Raw genomic sequence first — 18,694 nt, 5'->3', positions numbered from 1 at the left:
TGTAATTAACACTACTCAAGTCTGAGAACTGAGCAGTACCTGTTTTCTCTGTCCTTTTGAGCTTGTGTGATGGTGCTGTAGCTGAGGCCTGTTGAGTCAGCATGTCTGATTCTTCTGCAGCAGAAGAACACATCACCTCACTATTAACCACGAATCATCGTCTTATCAGATAATGCAATATTTTATTCCATAGTGCTCCTCGCATGACCCAAAACATGTTCATACCGTCTGAAAGTTGAGATGATTCAGATGCCATCTTTGACGTCTTGCTTTTGGAGGACCCTTAAAGAGAAGAAGTAACCAGGATGGATCGTCTAATTCAGCTCTCTCCTCGTCGTATCTCTTAGCACACCGATTGTGGTGCTACTGCAGTCTCCGCAGTGTTGAGGCATGCATTTAATGCAATATTAGTTGAAGGTGAGACTCAAGCTCCAGGTGTTTGATATTGTTTGTTTGCCACCCACTTCTAAGCTGCCCTGTCTGTGCCCTTTTAGAGACACAGGCAGTAATGCATGATTACAGCTTGAGCAGTATTTAATCAGAGCATGATACTTTATTTTATTGCATTTTTGCATGCATATGATAAAATAAATGTAGATAATGGCCAATCACAAAATTTCCCAGCCTTAGCCAATCAGAAAATTGGATTGTGTCTCCTCCCTGTAAATCATATTTTGACTGCACCACTGGATAGGGGGCAATAGGGGGGCACAAGAGCACAAGCTGGCACACATTTTTCTGACTTTACTCTCTGTATGTGGACATCTTCTGAAACTTAGACAGATCATTCTTTAGGATGAAAGGAGCCTATCCTAGCATTTTCCTTGTGTGGACCACCCAAAAGGTCCACACAAGAAGAAATGTCCACAGAAGAAAGGTGTTCCGTCAGGGGTTGGGTCGCACAAGTATATAAAGACAAACCCACACACACACACACACACACACACACACATTCACTCCTACGGGCAATTTAGAGTCACCAATCAACCTAAGCCACATGTCTTTGGACAGTGGAAGGAACTGGCACTTTGTTTGGCAAACTAATGGACATTTGATGATGTGAAAATTTAAGTAACAAACATTCTGCAGCTGTTGTGCTGGTCTTTGAAACAGGTTGTCTAATGTGGTATTTTTTTGTATTGCCTTGAGACGCATTGATATAGTCTCCGAGGTGGTGAGATCTGTATTCTTATTGTTATAATATTGTCTAGCCAACATTTGGCCAGTTGTGGAAATGATTGTTTTACAGTTTTCTTTCTGGGTATGTTAAAAAACACTCAACAACTTTTAAGTAAGTGTAACTCATACTATATGGTAGACTTTATCCATTAATAATTGTAGAGAATGCACAGCTCTGTAATAAGGCTTTATGATCCATTTCAGAGGCTCTCATAACTCTGTGACACACTGTTCTAGTGGCTCTTCGGGATCCTGCAATTTTGCATGTACTGGCATTTGTACTGGTGTCATTTCTTACTCAAAGCGGCTGTGCTGATGTTAAAGAGGTGGGTGAAAGATGAGAGTTCATGTGCTCCATCTGGGTTTTATTCTCTAAGAGCAAGAAGAAAACAAAATATAAAAGAACAGCAAATAAAAAGTGTATTGGCTCCTGGAATCTTTTCTGGGCTGATCTTAATCACATCGGACTCCTTTCTATTTGTAACGAGGACCTCTTGTCCTTTTCTTTGTTGCCACCCAAAATGAGAATATGACAAGTGGTCAGAAAAAAGGCATGAGCTATTAGGTGTTTCTGTTTTTCTTTGCCCCGTCTGAGTTATGTTTCCTGCAGTGCACAGTAAACAGTCATTTATAACACACAGTGCTGACTTGGTCTTAACAGCTTCCATGTGACTGTACATGATTTAGGATTGTATGTTGTCCTCATTCTGTCAGTCATGGGTTCATCCTCTGTGAAGTGCAAAGAAAAGTGACTATAGATTTTTAATGGCACTCTGAATCTTTGAAGTGTAGGCCTGACCAGTAATAAATTCATCTGTTTGTTTATGTGAATTTAAATGACCACATCCCTTGGAGTCTATTTGTTAAACTAAGAGCCTAATCACAGTGACAATCAGAGCAGATGCAGCTGAATGTCATTCTGATTTTTTTGTAAATCTTAACCTTTGTGTTTTGATTATCATTGTAAAGTTGTTTTAAATCTGTATATTAATGTTTTTACATTTATAGCAGCAATGTGTCTCTTAACCTCTCTGTTTAAAGCACCACACTTTCTCAATCACAGCTGAACATTCTGGGAATGTTAAACTGCTCTGTAGCCCAGACATTGTGCCAATGTTGGCAGCTCCTGCCATAGTCACCAGTTTATTCAACAAAGACATAATTTGTGCAAAGTGCCTATTAATGGCAGAGTACTTAAAGAACCCCCTGGGGTATAGGATTTCTATTCCAAACTAGGCCACTTGATTGTGGATTTTCTCTGTATGCAAGAATGTGTGTATATGTGCAAATGTGAGTCCTGTAAGTGTGTGTATGATGCTCAGGCTGATGCATAGTCTATCGCTCCACACAGGCTGTCTGTTTAATGATGATACAGTATATGGATGTGAGAGAGAGCACTGTATTGGTGCACTGCCTAAGCTGCTTTGTGCCTGAATGCTCCTTGTGTACAGGGATGACCTTGTCATTACTCTGAAACAGGCAACCACTTTGTGTCGGCATTGCTGTTTACTGATGATCAGAAGAAAAACAATAAAATGTTTTCAGGCAACAGCCAGCTTACACTGGGCATCAGTAAATACTCTTTATATTTGAGAGGAGTCTGGAAAAGGCTCGTGCCAGTGGCCCAAGCTGGTGTCTTTTTAAGCCAGACAGCAAGAGACAAACAGTGCCAGTCAGATGCTCTGTTGTCCAAACAGAGAACAATATATGAAAAGGGTACAGTGACTGGCAACACGAAAACGCTGGGTAATACAAGTATCTGAATGTGACACACTGTCTATTCATTAGTGTCATTACACGGCGTTAACAGATTCATGGTCTCAGCACATCAGTATGCTGATTCCATTAACCTCCCCTTTTAAGTTACAAGCCTGCTATACAGGTATTTCACTGAGAAAAGTTTTATCCTTCATGAGCAACATGAGTTGCTAATTAAGAATTTCTTGACTGTAAACTGGAATGTATCTGTGTTGTATCACCACTGGGACCACATTTGCAGTCCAAGAGGATGTTTACAGTTTGCCAATTTGATTAACATATAATGACTTTATGGTTATTCTGTAAAAGTATCCATTGTTATTATAAGGCTTGCAATATTTATTTTTTATATAACTGGAAATTAATAATGTAAGGATTGTTTTTTCATCTACAGTTGCTTCATATAATTTAAAAAGCTTTTGAGACTCATTAACCTGGAGTCAGTCAGTCTGCCATTTGTGTCAGTGGCTAGTTAGCTAAAATAGTGAATTGCATCAAAAACCTTTTGAACATTGTATTTACAGCTCCATCAGCTGCCTTGTGAATGGACTAAGTAAATTTGGACTTAATTATTTAAATACTTAAACACTGTGCTTTTGTTGTTGTCTGTGTTGCAGGTGTGCAAACAGCCAAGAAATCTGGTATCCCAGCCCCTAGAGAAATCCCTTCAACCATAAACAGAGATCGTATCTCTCTTAGGGACCAGATAAGGAGCTCTTCCAATAAGAGGATAGTTTCTAGTGCCAGCACTTCTAGCCTCTCCACCCTAGCAAAGCAGACACGTAGTACAACCAAGTCCCGTGGAGGTGCAGAGGACCAGAGTCTGGAGTGTCAGGTGAAGGAGCTGCTGGCTGAGGCTAAGGCTAAAGACTTAGTGATCAGCAATCTCAGGATGGAGCTGCAGCACTGCAATGATAAAGCCTCTGCTTCCTCTTCATCCCCACCCAGCTCTGTTTCACACCAAGAGCATACTGCAGATCAAGAGCAGGGACAAGTGGCAGAGGCCCTTGTACTGGTTAGGGAGCTCAGGGAGAAGAACAGCAAGTTTCAGAGAGAGTTAGCAGCTCTCAGGGAGGAGAACCAAGCGCTGAAGGAAAAGCTGCTTTGCTTGGAGGCTTCTTCTCTCTTTAATACAAACACAAGCATCCCCCCCAAGCCTCTGTTGAATGTCCTGCCATCAGACTCCAGCTCCTCGGCTCCACAACAGGAAAGTCTTTCTTCTACTGCCAGCCCACTCAAAACCTCTCTGTCTTCCAGCTCTGACATCACCAAAGACTCACCATCTCCTGACTCCTCAGAGTTTGAGAAGATCCCATCACACTCAGAATCAGTGAGCAGCGGTGTCAGTGGTATATCCATTGCAGCTAGGGAAGTAACCATTGCAGTAGAACAGGATTTGGCAGTGCAGAGCCTAACAGAAAAGATTCACAAAATGGAGGAGAGCCACCACAGCACGGCAGAGGAGCTGCAGGCAACTCTCCAGGAGCTGGCTGACCAGCAGCAAGTGGTGCAGGAACTGACAGCTGAGAATGAGCGTCTAACAGAGGAGAAGGACCTCCTGCAGACCTCACTTCAACAGCAGAGGGAGTGTCTAGAGGTGCTGGGCAAGAAGAATGAGGCACTGGTTGTCCGACTTCAAGAGCAAGCCCACACACAGGCCCAGAGAGAGGAGGAGCTGGGTAGCCAAGGGCCTCGGCTGGCAGAGCTGGAGCAGAGGTATGCCGAGCTGGTGGAGAGCTCACGCTTTGAACGGGAGAAGCTGGTGGACATCCAGCAGCAGCTGACGGGCAGCCTGCGGGCTCTGGAAGAGGAGCACCAGGAGGCCCAGGGCCAAGTGTGCTGTCTCAGACAAGAGGTGGACAGGCTGCAGATCCAGCTGGACAGGGAGCTGGAAGTGGGAAATCAGGCAGCACAAGCTGCAGAGGACCAGAAGGCAACAGCAGACTGTCTCAGACTGGAAAACAGTAGACTAAAGGCACAGGTGGATATTGAGAGACAAAAGTTGGGTGAGCTGAAGGCCATGCAGAGTGCCAGTGACAGCACTGAGCTGCAGAGTCTGCTGAAGACAGCCCACACTGAGAGAGACAGGCTGGAGGTGGAGCTGACGGAGCTTAGGCAGGAGCTGCTTCAGGCACGGGCTGAGACTGAGCATGTGCGAACAACAATGTCAAAGGTAGGAGGGATGCAAGGTTACAACTTGGTTTCATTGTTTTGTTCTTTAGGAAATACTTATTGATTGGAACCTTGTTTGTTTGGAGACAAATGTTGTAAGCACATACTTATGAGTGTGTTTACAACTAGACTGTTCTGGTTAGAGAATGCACTATTCACATATTGTCCACTTGGTTGCTTCCATTGTATTGTACCAAGTGGTGTGTGTATAATCCAGGGCTTGAATTATATGACTCTACATGTTCAAAAAGCTTTTCTTCTCGATTAACCCAATAGTTGTGTTGTATTAGACAGTTTTAAGGAATTCCACAAATTCACTTGTAATGCTTTCATTTTCAATTTAGTTTAAATAGTTGTTTCTATAGCAATACCTGTGTTAATAAATATTAGGAAACTTGAGTCAAATGGGTGACCATGACATTGTTTATAATGCTTGACTCACTACCTATTGAAAGTGAACAAGAACCTCTCCCACAATGATTTGAATAATCAACAGGGTTACAGCTGGCATTGGTTTGTTTCTTCACCACCACATAACACATGAATTCATGTCCATTCATTGGTTTCACTTGTTTTCCCTTCCACACCCCAAACACTAGAGAAACTGAGAAAGTGTGCGTTTGTGATAATATTGGTTGTTGCTCCAAGCCGGGGCATGTCACCATCATAGCAATTGTTGACTTGACTTGTGGTGCCAACAGTAGGGTGCTCCGGCAGTGTGTGACCCTTTGAGTCACACCACTGTTCTCTGCCACATGGGTGTTAGCTGAGAAAACTCCACAAATTTACTCACCAATATCCTAATCTATCAGAACCACATGGTGTCAGTTGGAAAGTGTCCTGCATGCTTACAGAGATCTGCTTCAGAGTGTCGTCTCTTGGGATGACTGCAGTCATCATGGTACACTGACTTAAGCTTTAATGGTTGGAAAGAATTGGTGATGCTGTCAAGTCTAATCTGGCCTGAACTCTTATTTCCATGAGTCACAGTCACCTTGCCTGACACCAGTTTACACTATAGCCAACGCCTCATTGTCAGACAGGGTTGTGTAAACAATACTGTTTGGATCCCAGCATATTTTATACAGTCTGTTATCATTCACTTGGATATCTACATTTACCTGTGTTTCTATTTTGATTTTAGTCATGATTAGCAACCGGAACTTTAAGAACTTAAATGGATGTGGAAGCTAGAGTGGAAAAATCTGTGCAATATATACTAATTTGTAGTAGTCACATTGCAAAGCATGCAGTTTATTAAGGCCAGTTTAGAATTGCTTCAGTTACTTTTTTGCAGTAAATGAAAACTAATATTAATTTTGTTTTCATCAGACCAAACAGTGTAACATATCAGACAAATACTATAATATAATTGAGGCTACTTCAGTTGTGTTATGGTTTGTGGCTTCCTCACACATACTGTTTTTCTTCTTCATGTACTGATGCTGAAAAATCTTGCTTTCATACTACCCATTTGTGGACAGCATCTTTAATCTAATCACTGGAAAGATACAGATGTTGAAAAATGCCATCAAGATTAAATGGAAATGCTTCACCACAAAGATGTCTGGAAAACATCATAAATTATCCTCTGTTGGACCAAAGGTGACTTAAGTGCATCCATCTAATCAGAATAGTGACAACCAGCAATTACTTTAACATGAAACACACAGCCTCTTTATTTATTTATTTATTTAAACCCATTTCTCTAAAACCCACCATAATCTCACAAATGTGCACACATACGCAGGTGGAGGCCAGGTTCCAGCAGGCTCAGGAGCGGGCTGAGAGGAGGGACCAGGAGCTCAGTAGCCAGGTGACTTCTCTAGAGGCTGCTGGGATTCAGGCTGAGAACCGGGTGAAGGAGCTGAATGACACCATCTTTGAACTGGAGGACCAGGTAGAACAGCAGAGGGCCGTCAACTGCCACACCAAGCAAGCTGTCCTGGACATGGAGAGTATGTTCATTTCATTTGGCTGTTCAACTTCTCTGTGGCTCTAGAGGCTTAACCTGCAGTCTTTGATGCAAACTAGAGCAATAAATGTCACTTTTGGCTTTTTCCCCATTAGGGGTCGCCATAGCGAATCATCACACTTACATGTTGACATTTGGCACGTGTTTTACGCCGAATGCCCTTCCTGATGCAACCCTAGCTCGACCACGGGCCGCAGCGGCGAGAGCGTTGCATCCTAACCACTAGTCTATCAGGGAACCACATGCACACTAGAGCAATGAATCAGTATTTTTTAATAAAAGGACAATAAAAAAACTCTGGACCTACTGTATGCTAATGCCAGGAATGCATACACTTCTGCCCCTCCCCCTCTGATCACAGAGTGCTCTGTCTGTAGGATTGACTGTGGGAGTGATATCTTGTTCCTGATTTCTCTGAAATGCTTGTACTGTCTTGTTCTTGGGTATCCTTGATTTGTTTTTCAGAGATCCTTGCGGTGTCTGCGGTTCTTATGGTGTCTGTTGTTTAGTCTCTACTGCTGTTGATATACAGGGTTTTTCCCCATTGTGGAACTAATTGTGGGAGTAATATTCTTGTTCTTGATTTCTCCCAAGTGCTAGTTTTGTCTTGTTTTTAGGTGCCTTTGATTTGGTTCTCTGAGGTCTCTATGGTGTTTTGTTGTTCTTGTACTGTTTTGGTTTGTTGTGTGCTTTCTAATGCTGCTGGAACACTGGAATTTCCCCATTGTTGGATCAGTGAAGTCTTACCCTACCCTAATATTTAGCCTATTTTCATTTATATAAATGTATAAATTACCTTAAAGCTAAATCAGTACCTCTTTAAAGAGTTCCAACAAAAACTGAACAATGTTAATTTTCATAAAGGTAGAATTCATTGTTTGTTATTAAACTGCATTAGTTGAAGCTAATTGTTCCATAAAGTATATCTAACCTTATAAACTGGCAACTGAATGTATATTAAGTGATTATATGTCACAGTTTGATGTGGATAGACTTCATTCCTTTGTAGAGAGTATTATAACATTTTTGCTTTATTGCTTGGTATTTCTCACTGTCTGCAAGTAATAAGAAAAAAACGTGTTAATATGTCCAGTAAAATTGCAGCCGAGCATCACAGTGTGACAGTGCTTTGTGAGTCCCATGCTTTGAGGAAGGCCTGGGCAATTATTAGGGACATATCGCATCCTCATGTAGTGAATATGAGTTGTTACCATCAGGGCGAAGATACTGGGTACTGCTGTTGCAGAGTACCCCTGCCCAGAGATCTTTCATACCCCCCAGTATAAATTTACTAAACTTGAACTCTTGAATGATGGTTTATTGTGTTATGTGTGATGTCTGTATGGGTTGTGTTAATGTGTAATGTAGGTGTTAATGTATAATGTCCCTACATGATAGTTGCCATATACACACAAAGAATTTCCTAAAGGACAATAAATTGAAATTAGAAATTAAAATTGAAATGCAAAATAAATGCATACTTTAACACATCTGTCTAACCTCCTGTTAGTGAAGTTGGCAAATGTTGTGTAGATAGACACATCACTTTTTCCACAACCTGTTACAGCTCTTTGCAGATGATGGTTTATCATTCTGACTGCGCTAAGAAACATTTCCAGAAATATCCAGTACTGTCCAGAAATGACTGTTTCTTTTATATAATCCTTTATGCTGTATCTCCACCATACTGAAAACTATGCAGTGTAAACTGTAAAATTATGCCTGAGTCTAAAGTGCCAAGTTTGGGAGGTGGTTCTCAAAGACCTTGAATTTGTCATTGCAGATCTTGTCAAAAAGCTGGAGGAGCAAAAAGCTGAGGCAGAGCAACAACTGAAAACCTTGAGTCGACAGATGAAGGTAAGAAAGCTTTAAGAACTATACAGTCTCAACAGTTTCAAATCTGGAATGTCCTGATAACTTACTTAGCTACATTATTTTGGGCATGCACCATATTATTGTGACATACTGTCAAACATTTGTTACATCAAATCTCCCATTATTTTATTTTGTCTTATCTACCTTGAGCAGTGTACTGAAATCGAAGCCTCAAACTGGGATTTAAAATGTGCTGCTTCTGGTCTCAGAGCTTCAAGGAAGACACAGAAGCAGTGAATTTACAGAAGCCATACTGAGAAATGTCTGGAACATTGTGAGAGTATGCGATGGGCAGCAGAACAGTGGATTATGTTTCATTTGTTGATTGAAAAGCTGATTTCGAGGTTTTGATGCCCTTTTCTGCCATAAATTAACATTATTAACTGTTACTGGCTGAATTCCACTAACCACTTTGTTTTATACCGTCCTTCATTCCTGCATGGGTGAATTAGAGTTACTCAAAAGAAGTCCTGGGTGGAGTACCAGTTTATGGTTATGATACTCTAGTGCTCAGTTTTTCCCTGACTTTTTGCCAATATGTTAGACCTTGGAGGCATCTTTCCACCGAGCATTGTTCCAATAGCACTCTGGAGCATGCAGCTGACTGCTCAGACAAGCAGACACGTAATTTTTGGTTGTCACTGATTTTCTCCATGCTTCTATGACCGTCACTTCTGATTGATGGTTTTCTTTACAAAGGATACTATCAAATGCGCCACAGAGCATCTTCCTGGATGTCACTGTGACCTCATTTTTATTCATTTTGTGCAGTGCTCCCTCAGTGACCTTCCTTTTATTTCTTCGTGTACTGGCCTGAAAATAAGATTTGACAGTCTTGTCTAAAAGACAAGAATCCCCAAGAGATTATTAAGTTAAGGTACCCCTGTAGAAAATCAGATCCTGTACTGTAAATGGTAAAATGGTAAATGGACTGTATTTTATATAGCGCTTTCTCACAGTGTGTTGCACTGGCCAAAGCGCTTTACAGAGATGATACACCATTCACCCATTCACACACAACATTCACACACTGATGACGACAAGCTGCCATGCACCGGCGCTAGTCAAGCCACCAGGAGCAATTCGGGGTTCAGTGTCTTGCTCAGGGACACTTAGGCATGCGGGGAGACCGGGAGTCGAACCACCAACTTGCTGGTCAGGAGACGACTGCCCTACCTCATGAGCCACAGCCCCCACAGACCTTTAATGTTGAAGCTACTGTACATAGCCAAAAAAACAATCTGCCTGGTAGCAGTTTTTGCCCTTACAAAACTGGATATAGGCCTGCATGTTTTTTCCTTTACTTCAGAGTGCACATGTTGTTCTATCTCCCTATTGTAGGTCAAATCCAAGAAGTATGTTTGTGTTTTTTAATATCTTGAGATGGTTCCTCTGAGCCTTAGGGGTTTTCCATTTTTTTTTCTGAAATTTGGTTTGGAATAAGGTTTTATTTCCACTTCTCTATTAATAAAATGTGAATTGTGGGGCCCTATCTTAAGATAGAAGGGTTGCCACACTGCAGGGTCAAAAATTTCAGCAGGTCACGTGACTCATGTAGCTTCAGATAGTTCCAAACAGTCGATTCAGATTCATTGTCTTCTGTAGGGAACAGTGGGATTTATCAGCAAACTACTACTTTTAATGGCTTGTGCAGCCTTGCAAACTGATTCTGTGTTCTGTTGTTGTAGATAGTTCAGCTAAGTTAGCTAGGTATCTAATTATTTAAGTGACCCAATAGTTGAGAGAGACAGTCAAAAAAAAAGGTTATAAAATGTGTTTTGACAAATGTTAATTTAAAGTGTCACAACTATAATGATTGAGATTGATTTAAACTTTTATGGCGCTCAAGTGACCGAGATGTAACCGAGGGAATGCAGTCATTTTTCAAAATAAAAGATCGTTCAGACTCAGATAATAAATAAAACGGAAATAATTAATGATTTCTTGTGCGGCCCGGTATCAATTGATCCACGGACCGGTACCGGTCCGCGGCCCGGGGGTTGGGGACCACTGCTTTAGATGATAGCATCCAAGTCAGTGTAACTCTGGCACTTCTGCTAATGTTTGGAAATATTTGGCAGTCCCAGTGTGAAGAAACACTGCTTATAGTGTCAGTGGAGAGGTTGTCACTGTCATTAATCCACTGTGGTAGGGCCAACACAGTCTTAGTTACAACAAAGTTATTATCCTCAAATAAACACACATAATTTTAGGACCAATTACTGCACATATTCAACTAAATCTATTCGCTCATTTCAGTTGATGATTACTGACTATGTGAACTAGCCCTTATGTGTCTACATGTGCACCTGCCGCTACGGTGCATCTTATATGCTTGTGTCTTTAGGATGAAAAAGAGGAGTGGCGCCGGTTCCAGGCAGACCTCCAGACAGCAGTGGTGGTGGCCAATGACATCAAGGTGGAGGCTCAGCAGGAGCTACGTACAATCCGGAGACAGCTGCAGGAGGAGCGGGATCGCAATGCAAAGCTCTCTGCAGACCTGGAAGCCCTGCAAGGTGTCAGGTACTATCTCCACCATACTACACCTTTCAGTCCCCCACCCCGCTCCCCTTGTTTAGCATCGGGCTGCAGTTCCTTCCTCTCTCAACACAATGTGGTTATGACATGCCTGCCAGAGTCCTGCCATATCCATATTCAGTGTTGTATTAAACATGTGGTACAAGAAGTTTCCACCATTCCTGGTATCAAAGCGGGATAGCTTGTAGTTTAGATATTGTTAAGTTCATATCTTTATGTTTCATAGTATTACATCCTTGTAGTTTCAGAGTTTAGCTTCCTGGCATGTGGCAGACTCTGCTGGTAAATGAGCAATGTCTTGTGGTATTTCCCTTTGTGTATTCTACTCCTTTAAGCTGCTGCCCTCTCTGTCTCCCTCTTCCACACTGACCATTGCACTATAGTAACATTCAAGCCTCATATACCAGGAAGACATACTGCTGAGTCTGTGTTTCAGTAGTCTGAAACTGACGTAACAATGTCCTCTCTGCACTTACCAGTGAAAATAGTTCATGCCAATATATCATACTCTAAGATTTCATGTAGTTTTGTTGCACTATGGCTGTGCAGTATTGTGATTGATGTATTTACAAAGAGTGTTGCTTTGGTTTGTGTGTGAATATACAGTACAGTGTATAAGTATGCTTGAGCGTGCAAATGCCATAGTGTATTTGACAGTGTTGTCCCCTTTCATTATTATTTCCCTCTGGCAAAGTCAGCTTGGTTCTGTTATTGCAGTAGAGCACTTTGTTTCTGTGTGGCCAGTATAGTAGAATCCTTTAAGCAAGATAATCTCAAAATGATTTCCACTTGGAACATTTTCATTCATACTCGATCACCTCACAACCCTCACAAGCGCAGTTTTAGTATATAAGAAATATTTGGTTTAAAACCAAATATGTCTTCTGATCAGTTTTCTTGCCCACTTTATGAATATAGCACATCATAATACTGGTTGTAGACCATGGCTGAATCAGTGAACTTTCCCCAAGATTAGCTGTTATGCTGCCTCCGCTCACCACCTCAAGCAGTTCCCTGTGATGACTCTGTCAAAGATGTCCCTCTGACAAGCCTCCCTATATAAAGTCCAGGTGAGTCCCCTGCCCTGCCAGCCTGCCTCTTCCTGCCCTGTGTGCTGCTGCTCACTGACCACCCTATTTGTACTTGGCTTCGTTTTGCTGCTTCAGCCTGTCCTGCTCTTTCTGTCTTTCTATGTGCCAGCTGACTTCACCTTGAGGATGTCAAACCTTTTTGATTTGCTTTGCCTGGTTCTTTCAACCTTCCCAGTACTCGTATCTGGTGCCACCTGCTGTTCTGTGAATGAATAACCCATCATACCTTTTGTAGATGGATGTAGCAGGATGGTCTGCACAGCATGATTGGGTCAAACTCATGCTATGCATCATCCGCTTCAGATACTTACATATAGCATCTTCATCATCAGGTGATTTAGTCATACTTGACATAATGAGTGACCCTTATTAATTCAATTACATATGCATAGAACAGAGTTTCAACAAGTCCAGAGGACTGCATTTCATAATGACAATGTTCAGAAGAAAAGTGAAGTCCCTCATTTTGCTGCACAGGTAAATGTTTAAAGAATGTCTCTCTACAGTGGCTCTGTGCAGTAGTTCATCTTTCCTCTTGTTTTCTTTTCAGAATAAACTCCGGAGCCACATTTGACAGCGGTACGATGACAGCAGTAGAAGGACACTAGAGACGTGCCCTGCACCTTGGCACCACATGAAGACAGTGTTATTGTTGCACTTATTAGCTTTCTGTATCATTCAAAATGTAATGTGGTAAATCAGGACCCAGAGTGACCAGAGTTTCGTGACACTGAACCTGGTAGCCCTTTAGAACATTTAAATAACAAAAATAATGTATTTTTATTTTTCAATTAATGTATTCTTTATATTGTAATTCTCTTGACTTGTGTTGAAGAAATACCATATGTTTGAGAGACTCTTTTTTATACTGTGCAAAGCTGCTCTGTGCCTTTCAGAGAGTTTAGAAAATAGAAAGTGTACAACCAGTTACAAGGAGTACGAAACAGAGGGAAGAATGAAAAATACCAGTAAATGTTCAGCCAGTGTCAAAACTGAAGCAGCTAAGATTCCCAGCATTCTACCAAACATAACAGACTTGTAACATCACAAAATCAATTTTAAGGCTAGAGACATGCAGCAGTATTGAAAGGCCCGTTGAGTTTATTCAAAACTTAGGTTCTTATTCTTTCTGTATCAGCCATAGTACTTTAACTTTGACCTCTTTTCTCTTACTTAAAATTTTGACCTTATGATTTATCAATGAAAAAACAAAACCTCTTTATTTTAAGACCTAATATTGGGTTGAGTTCTGTAGTTGAAACACACCTCACTGAAGTGCCACGTGTAGCCATTTGATGGCATATGAAACACTGTTCATGTTACTTACTTTGTGGTTACTTTCACAGGGACATACTGGTATCGTATGCTCTGTTTCTGTTTGACTGTATTAAATTTACACAGTAATGTAAAGTTTTTGTTCTTTCCACCAGATAACCTGGGTGATTTTGAGGTTGGCCATGCTGGGGACCAGATCACTGCCAAAATCTGATTTTAGAACAGACACATACACAGATGTACCTCATTTTATTTCCTCCTTAAACCAGCCTAGAGGCTGAAGGTCCATTTTAGCTTAAAGACCAAGAAGAGGGATTGTTACTATTTTTTCTAATTTAATATCACCAAATTAATATAGTATCTATGTGAACCTTTTATCTGAACCTCAGAAGTAACTCAAGGCTCAAATACATCCTCATATGTTGAGTATATTTAGAGATTTCCTTCCATTTCTAAATATTTAATGTATTAGATATTACAATTTTGTGATGTCACTCATTTTGAAATATATTATGTGTTTGAGCCAAACCCATACTGAATTTTATTGCTATAATAATAAATGCATGTGGTATCAGGATCCCAGACCATCCAGATTCTACTTGTAGTCCAGCTTTTATCACAGATAATTCTGATTCTGATTCTGAGATATTCAGTTTGTGCATTTTTATTAAAAGCCAAATAATTACCAGATAATTAGGTACTGTGCTCAAAGTGTCAGCATTTGGATACACCCAAAACATCTAGATAAAGATAGGATGGTGACAGTGTGATACTTTTTTGTATGTAGTAAAGGCATTTAATGAACAATAAAGTGAATATGATATTACTTTATTGTTCGACAAAAGACCTAGACTGGTTTTATGTGTGGAAAGGAATCACTGAAAGTGTACTGTACCTGTATGTCTGACTGTTGTTTAAGTCAAAGAATAAATGAAATTACACCAGTCCAACTGTGGTTAGTGCAATGTTTAAGACAAAAATTACTTTGTTTTCATTCATTCCTCATCTGTCACTGATAAACATAATCCAAATCCCTCACCCTAAGATCCAATGTTCACCTGGGTCAGTGGTTTTAAAGTGTCTTGATGGTTAAGTGGCTTAGACTTTTTCTAAATCTCGATCTTTCTGTCTGCAACTGGTCATCAGTTATTGACAGTTGTGTACTTCAAACTTTGATAACACGTTCTTGTCAATACACAACAATCCACCTTTTTAAATCATTCATTCTAATCAGCAGGTAATCTTAGAAGAAACATGCTAAAGTGAGGGTTTTCTAAGTCCAGTAGATGTGCCGTCTCGTCAGATTCACCTTTCCCCAGGTGTATTATGTCGTGACACAGAAACTCTGTTCATTTTGTCTGTTAGGTCTCAAGGCGGGGAGATGAGGGAGTCCTATTCCGATAACAGCCATCACTGGTGCAGCACCTTCGTGATCCCGACCGCAACCACTGATGCCAGTGGAGATGTTGACTCAGATCCCGGAGCTACTGTCAAGTCCCTCATTAAATCTTTTGATACTGTTGGACAGAGTGTGCACCTCAACACACACACACACACACACACATATTCTAAGAGGGAACCCCACTACAGCAGTGTGACCATATAGGAGTACAGCTGGTAAGCTCTCCAATGTGGATATGTCATTTCTCTGCAGCACAGTTCTGTACAGTTGTCTGGGTCCCTGTGGCCTGAAGTGACCTCTGACCAGTTAGAGGGCTTCTCTGTGTTTGTCAGTAGAATAAGATGGATAAATGTTGTTGGATAAATCTCTGACACTGATGAATGTGCACTTTGTGTGTGTGTGGTTTGTGCTATGGGTACATGACAACTATTGGTACTGAATCTACAAACATTTTACTATTCAAAATGTGCTTCGGGTTTTTTATACTTCAGTTTCTAGCATTTTAATACTGCTCTCACTTTATTGTCTCTTTTTACTCTTTGTATTATTTACATCAGTTAACTGGAATGCTCACCCATTTTTTGGCACATTTATTTGTGTATTATCAGCTGTTGGCTTATACTGAAGACATGAAGGCATCATTTTCTATTGACCTTTTATTATGTGTAACACACCTTTGCAAAAAGATGCTTTAATGTTATTTTAACTGGAGGAACAGTGTACTTTATCTGTAACCAACTCTGCTAGAAATCTGTTCGCTTTTCATAGACTAATCAGTGGGTGTTGTATATTATTTGGTCTCTCAGATGGATCAGGTCACACAGTTCCAGTGCATTCCTCACCAAGAAGCCTGCTGAGTGGGATCCCTGTACACACTGCACCTGCTGCTGCTGTCTCCCCTATCCAGGTATGCAGCCAGTTGTTAAAAAACATTTAGTTAAAAAATTAAAAAGACATATGATTCGTCATATGTTTTATGTTCTTTTAGAGACACTCGTACATAAAGCCACTGTCAAAGACGTTGGAAAAAAGAATCAGTCGAGGAGAATTTTCTCATCCTTGTGGTATGTACAGTAACACATAGATGCTTTGGGGTCTGTAGTCAAGATGCTTAATCTACATTTACTGCATATCCTTGTGTCATTTAGCAGTTGTACGTGAACTGTATGTTATGCACTGCTTCTTGGTCAATGGGCAGCCAGCCAGACAGTCAGTGCCTTTATAAATTAGTAAGGCTGACAAAAGTAAATTGTATTTTGTCTACAGAGAAAGTTAGCTGCATAGGAACTAGAACTTGCTACATTCTGAAATAGTTTTTGTAGGTGGTTGATGGCGCGGCTCCTCCCCTGAGTTCAGTAAGGCATATTCAGTAACTTGAGCATTAAAGCACTGGTCAGAAAAGATTTTTTAATAAACTGAGCTGTTTACAGCAACAAGTAGACTGAAAGATTCCATTAAGCGTCTGATCTTATTTGAATGCTTGCTTTTCTGGAATAGATTTTTTTAACTTTGTGTACACATTACTTTTCAGGTGTCTTTGAACAGACAGTGACTACACTATAGAGAGTGTGAGTGTTTTGAAGACTAGGCTGAAAATGAAAAGTGATATGATATCCACCCATTTCTGTTTGTTCCCTGACTCTTTTTATGCCCTGTTCGTGGATGTCTATACCTTACTCATACATTTTGTCGCAGTTCACTTTTATGTAAAACATCGTACAGTGTGATTTCTCAATGTGCCTTATAAAATACTGTATGATCCCTCTGTTTCTGACTCACTGTTGACTGTGACTCAGTCAATTTACTTTGTCCTTCAAACCCCAGGTAAGTTGTCAGGCTACAGGGAAGACTTGAAACATAACAGCTTTATGAGGAAGAGCCCTTCCCTCGAGTCTGTAATCAAAACCCCCGCCTCCCTCAGCCGCCACACATCATCCTTCCACTACGGCCCAGGCAACAGCAAGCTCAGGTGGGATTGCTCAAATAATTGTGTCCAACAATTCTTTGTCAGATAACCTCATTCCATGTTTAGCTGTGCAGTTTTCCTGGGGAGCTACCCCACCTCCCTTACTTTGAAAACAGAAAAACATTTGTTTTGAAATGTAAAAACCAATCTCTTAAAATAACTTTAGAATTCTAAATTGATTGTGATAGAGTCTTTTGCTGTGTTTTGGTTTGAAATATTTACAGTAAGATTTTGCCGTTGCACACCTTTTATTGCCAACAGTGCTGATTTGACACAGATGGCTTTAACACAGTACATGGATGGAGTGCTCACTTATTAGTAAGGGGAGAGACAGATGTTTAACAAACAAAACATGCCTTTATCTTCTGGCTTCTGGTATTACTGGCTATTATTTTCCTATTCAGACCACTCATCTCTGTGTACACTCACATACGATTGATTGTAGCACTTGCATTTAGTCAGACTCATGCACAACTACAGCTGCACCAGGCTTCATTGACGGTAAATGTTCAGGTTTACAATTAGGTGTTGTCACAGTGAGACAGTAAAGTTGTTTGAAGCGCATACTTGGTCTGTCAAACTGGACAACACCCTCAGGCTCAATAAACATTAAGTACTATGTGGTAACTGTGATCTGTAAACTCAGCCCCTGCTATGCTGACATCATGAGATGTGTCATGTTTTTGCTCTTCACCATCTGGACTGTCTGTATAGAGTACAGCTTTAATGTCCCCAGAGGAGCAGTTTGTTTACAGACAGCAGTCAATAAAATAGAATGCACAGAAGAAATAGGCCATTTAAACTGACAATAGAGCAGTTAAAACTGACTTACCAAATATACATACATTACTCTGGTGTAATTACTTGTCACCAACCTTGAGGACAGAACATGAATCTTAAAAAAAAAGTTGAAACCAGAGAGCACCAGTATACATGTTTTATCTTTTAAAAAAAAGTCAATTGATGATGGAATTAAGGACATCATATACACCAGCATAACATTATGACCACCTATCTAATATTGTTTACATAGGAGTCAATGTGGCAGTTGGTTGGCACTCGTGTCACTCTGCAGCTCACTGTGCATCGTCTGTGAATCCATTTGCTTCCACAGTTCTGTCAGGAAGAGCACAGATGTGTCTACAATTCAGTGAAAAACTTATGTAAAAGGAGTGAAAACTGTGGTTGTGAGGACGAGTTAGAGAATTTTTTAGACAAATCCAACAGCCTCACCACTCTAGGTGTGATATCACCACTACAGCCCCTGACTCTTTCTCTTCATAGAGACCAATGGACAGTGTTTCTCATTTTCAACCATTTTAACAAAGATTCAAATAAATTTGAATCTTTTGAAAAGTACAAATAGAAGTTAAAAGTTTAATCTACAGTAGGTCAACCTCATCATCAGTGAGCCGTGGGCGTCCATGACCCTGTCTCCAGTTCACCATTTGTCCTTCCTTAGA

General features: G+C 40.7%; 1 protein-coding gene across 7 annotated transcripts in view; it reads left to right on the top strand.

Moving 5' to 3' along the window:
* Positions 1-18,694, top strand: part of specc1 (sperm antigen with calponin homology and coiled-coil domains 1) — an 83,231-nt gene that overhangs the window by 38,336 nt on the left and 26,201 nt on the right. For 5 of the 7 annotated variants that reach the window (XM_020600608.1, XM_020600606.1, XM_020600607.1 and 2 more), the window contains 8 exons: positions 3,555-5,110; positions 6,860-7,067; positions 8,868-8,941; positions 11,307-11,482; positions 15,229-15,392; positions 16,072-16,172; positions 16,254-16,329; positions 17,090-17,234. In XM_020600608.1, coding sequence (XP_020456264.1) covers positions 3,555-5,110; positions 6,860-7,067; positions 8,868-8,941; positions 11,307-11,482; positions 15,229-15,392; positions 16,072-16,172; positions 16,254-16,329; positions 17,090-17,234 — 2,500 coding nt within the window. Of the gene's footprint in view, positions 1-3,554; positions 5,111-6,859; positions 7,068-8,867; positions 8,942-11,306; positions 11,483-15,228; positions 15,393-16,071; positions 16,173-16,253; positions 16,330-16,796; positions 17,235-18,694 lie in introns of those variants that run through there. The other 2 variants (XM_020600612.1, XM_020600611.1) reach the window with 2 other exon arrangements.

Source organism: Monopterus albus, unplaced genomic scaffold (genome assembly GCF_001952655.1).
Source record: "Monopterus albus unplaced genomic scaffold, M_albus_1.0 scaffold47.1, whole genome shotgun sequence".
NCBI classification, from domain to species: domain Eukaryota; kingdom Metazoa; phylum Chordata; class Actinopteri; order Synbranchiformes; family Synbranchidae; genus Monopterus; species Monopterus albus.
The sequence above is the reverse complement of the archived record's forward strand: the minus strand, read 5'-3'. Positions and strand labels throughout refer to the sequence as shown.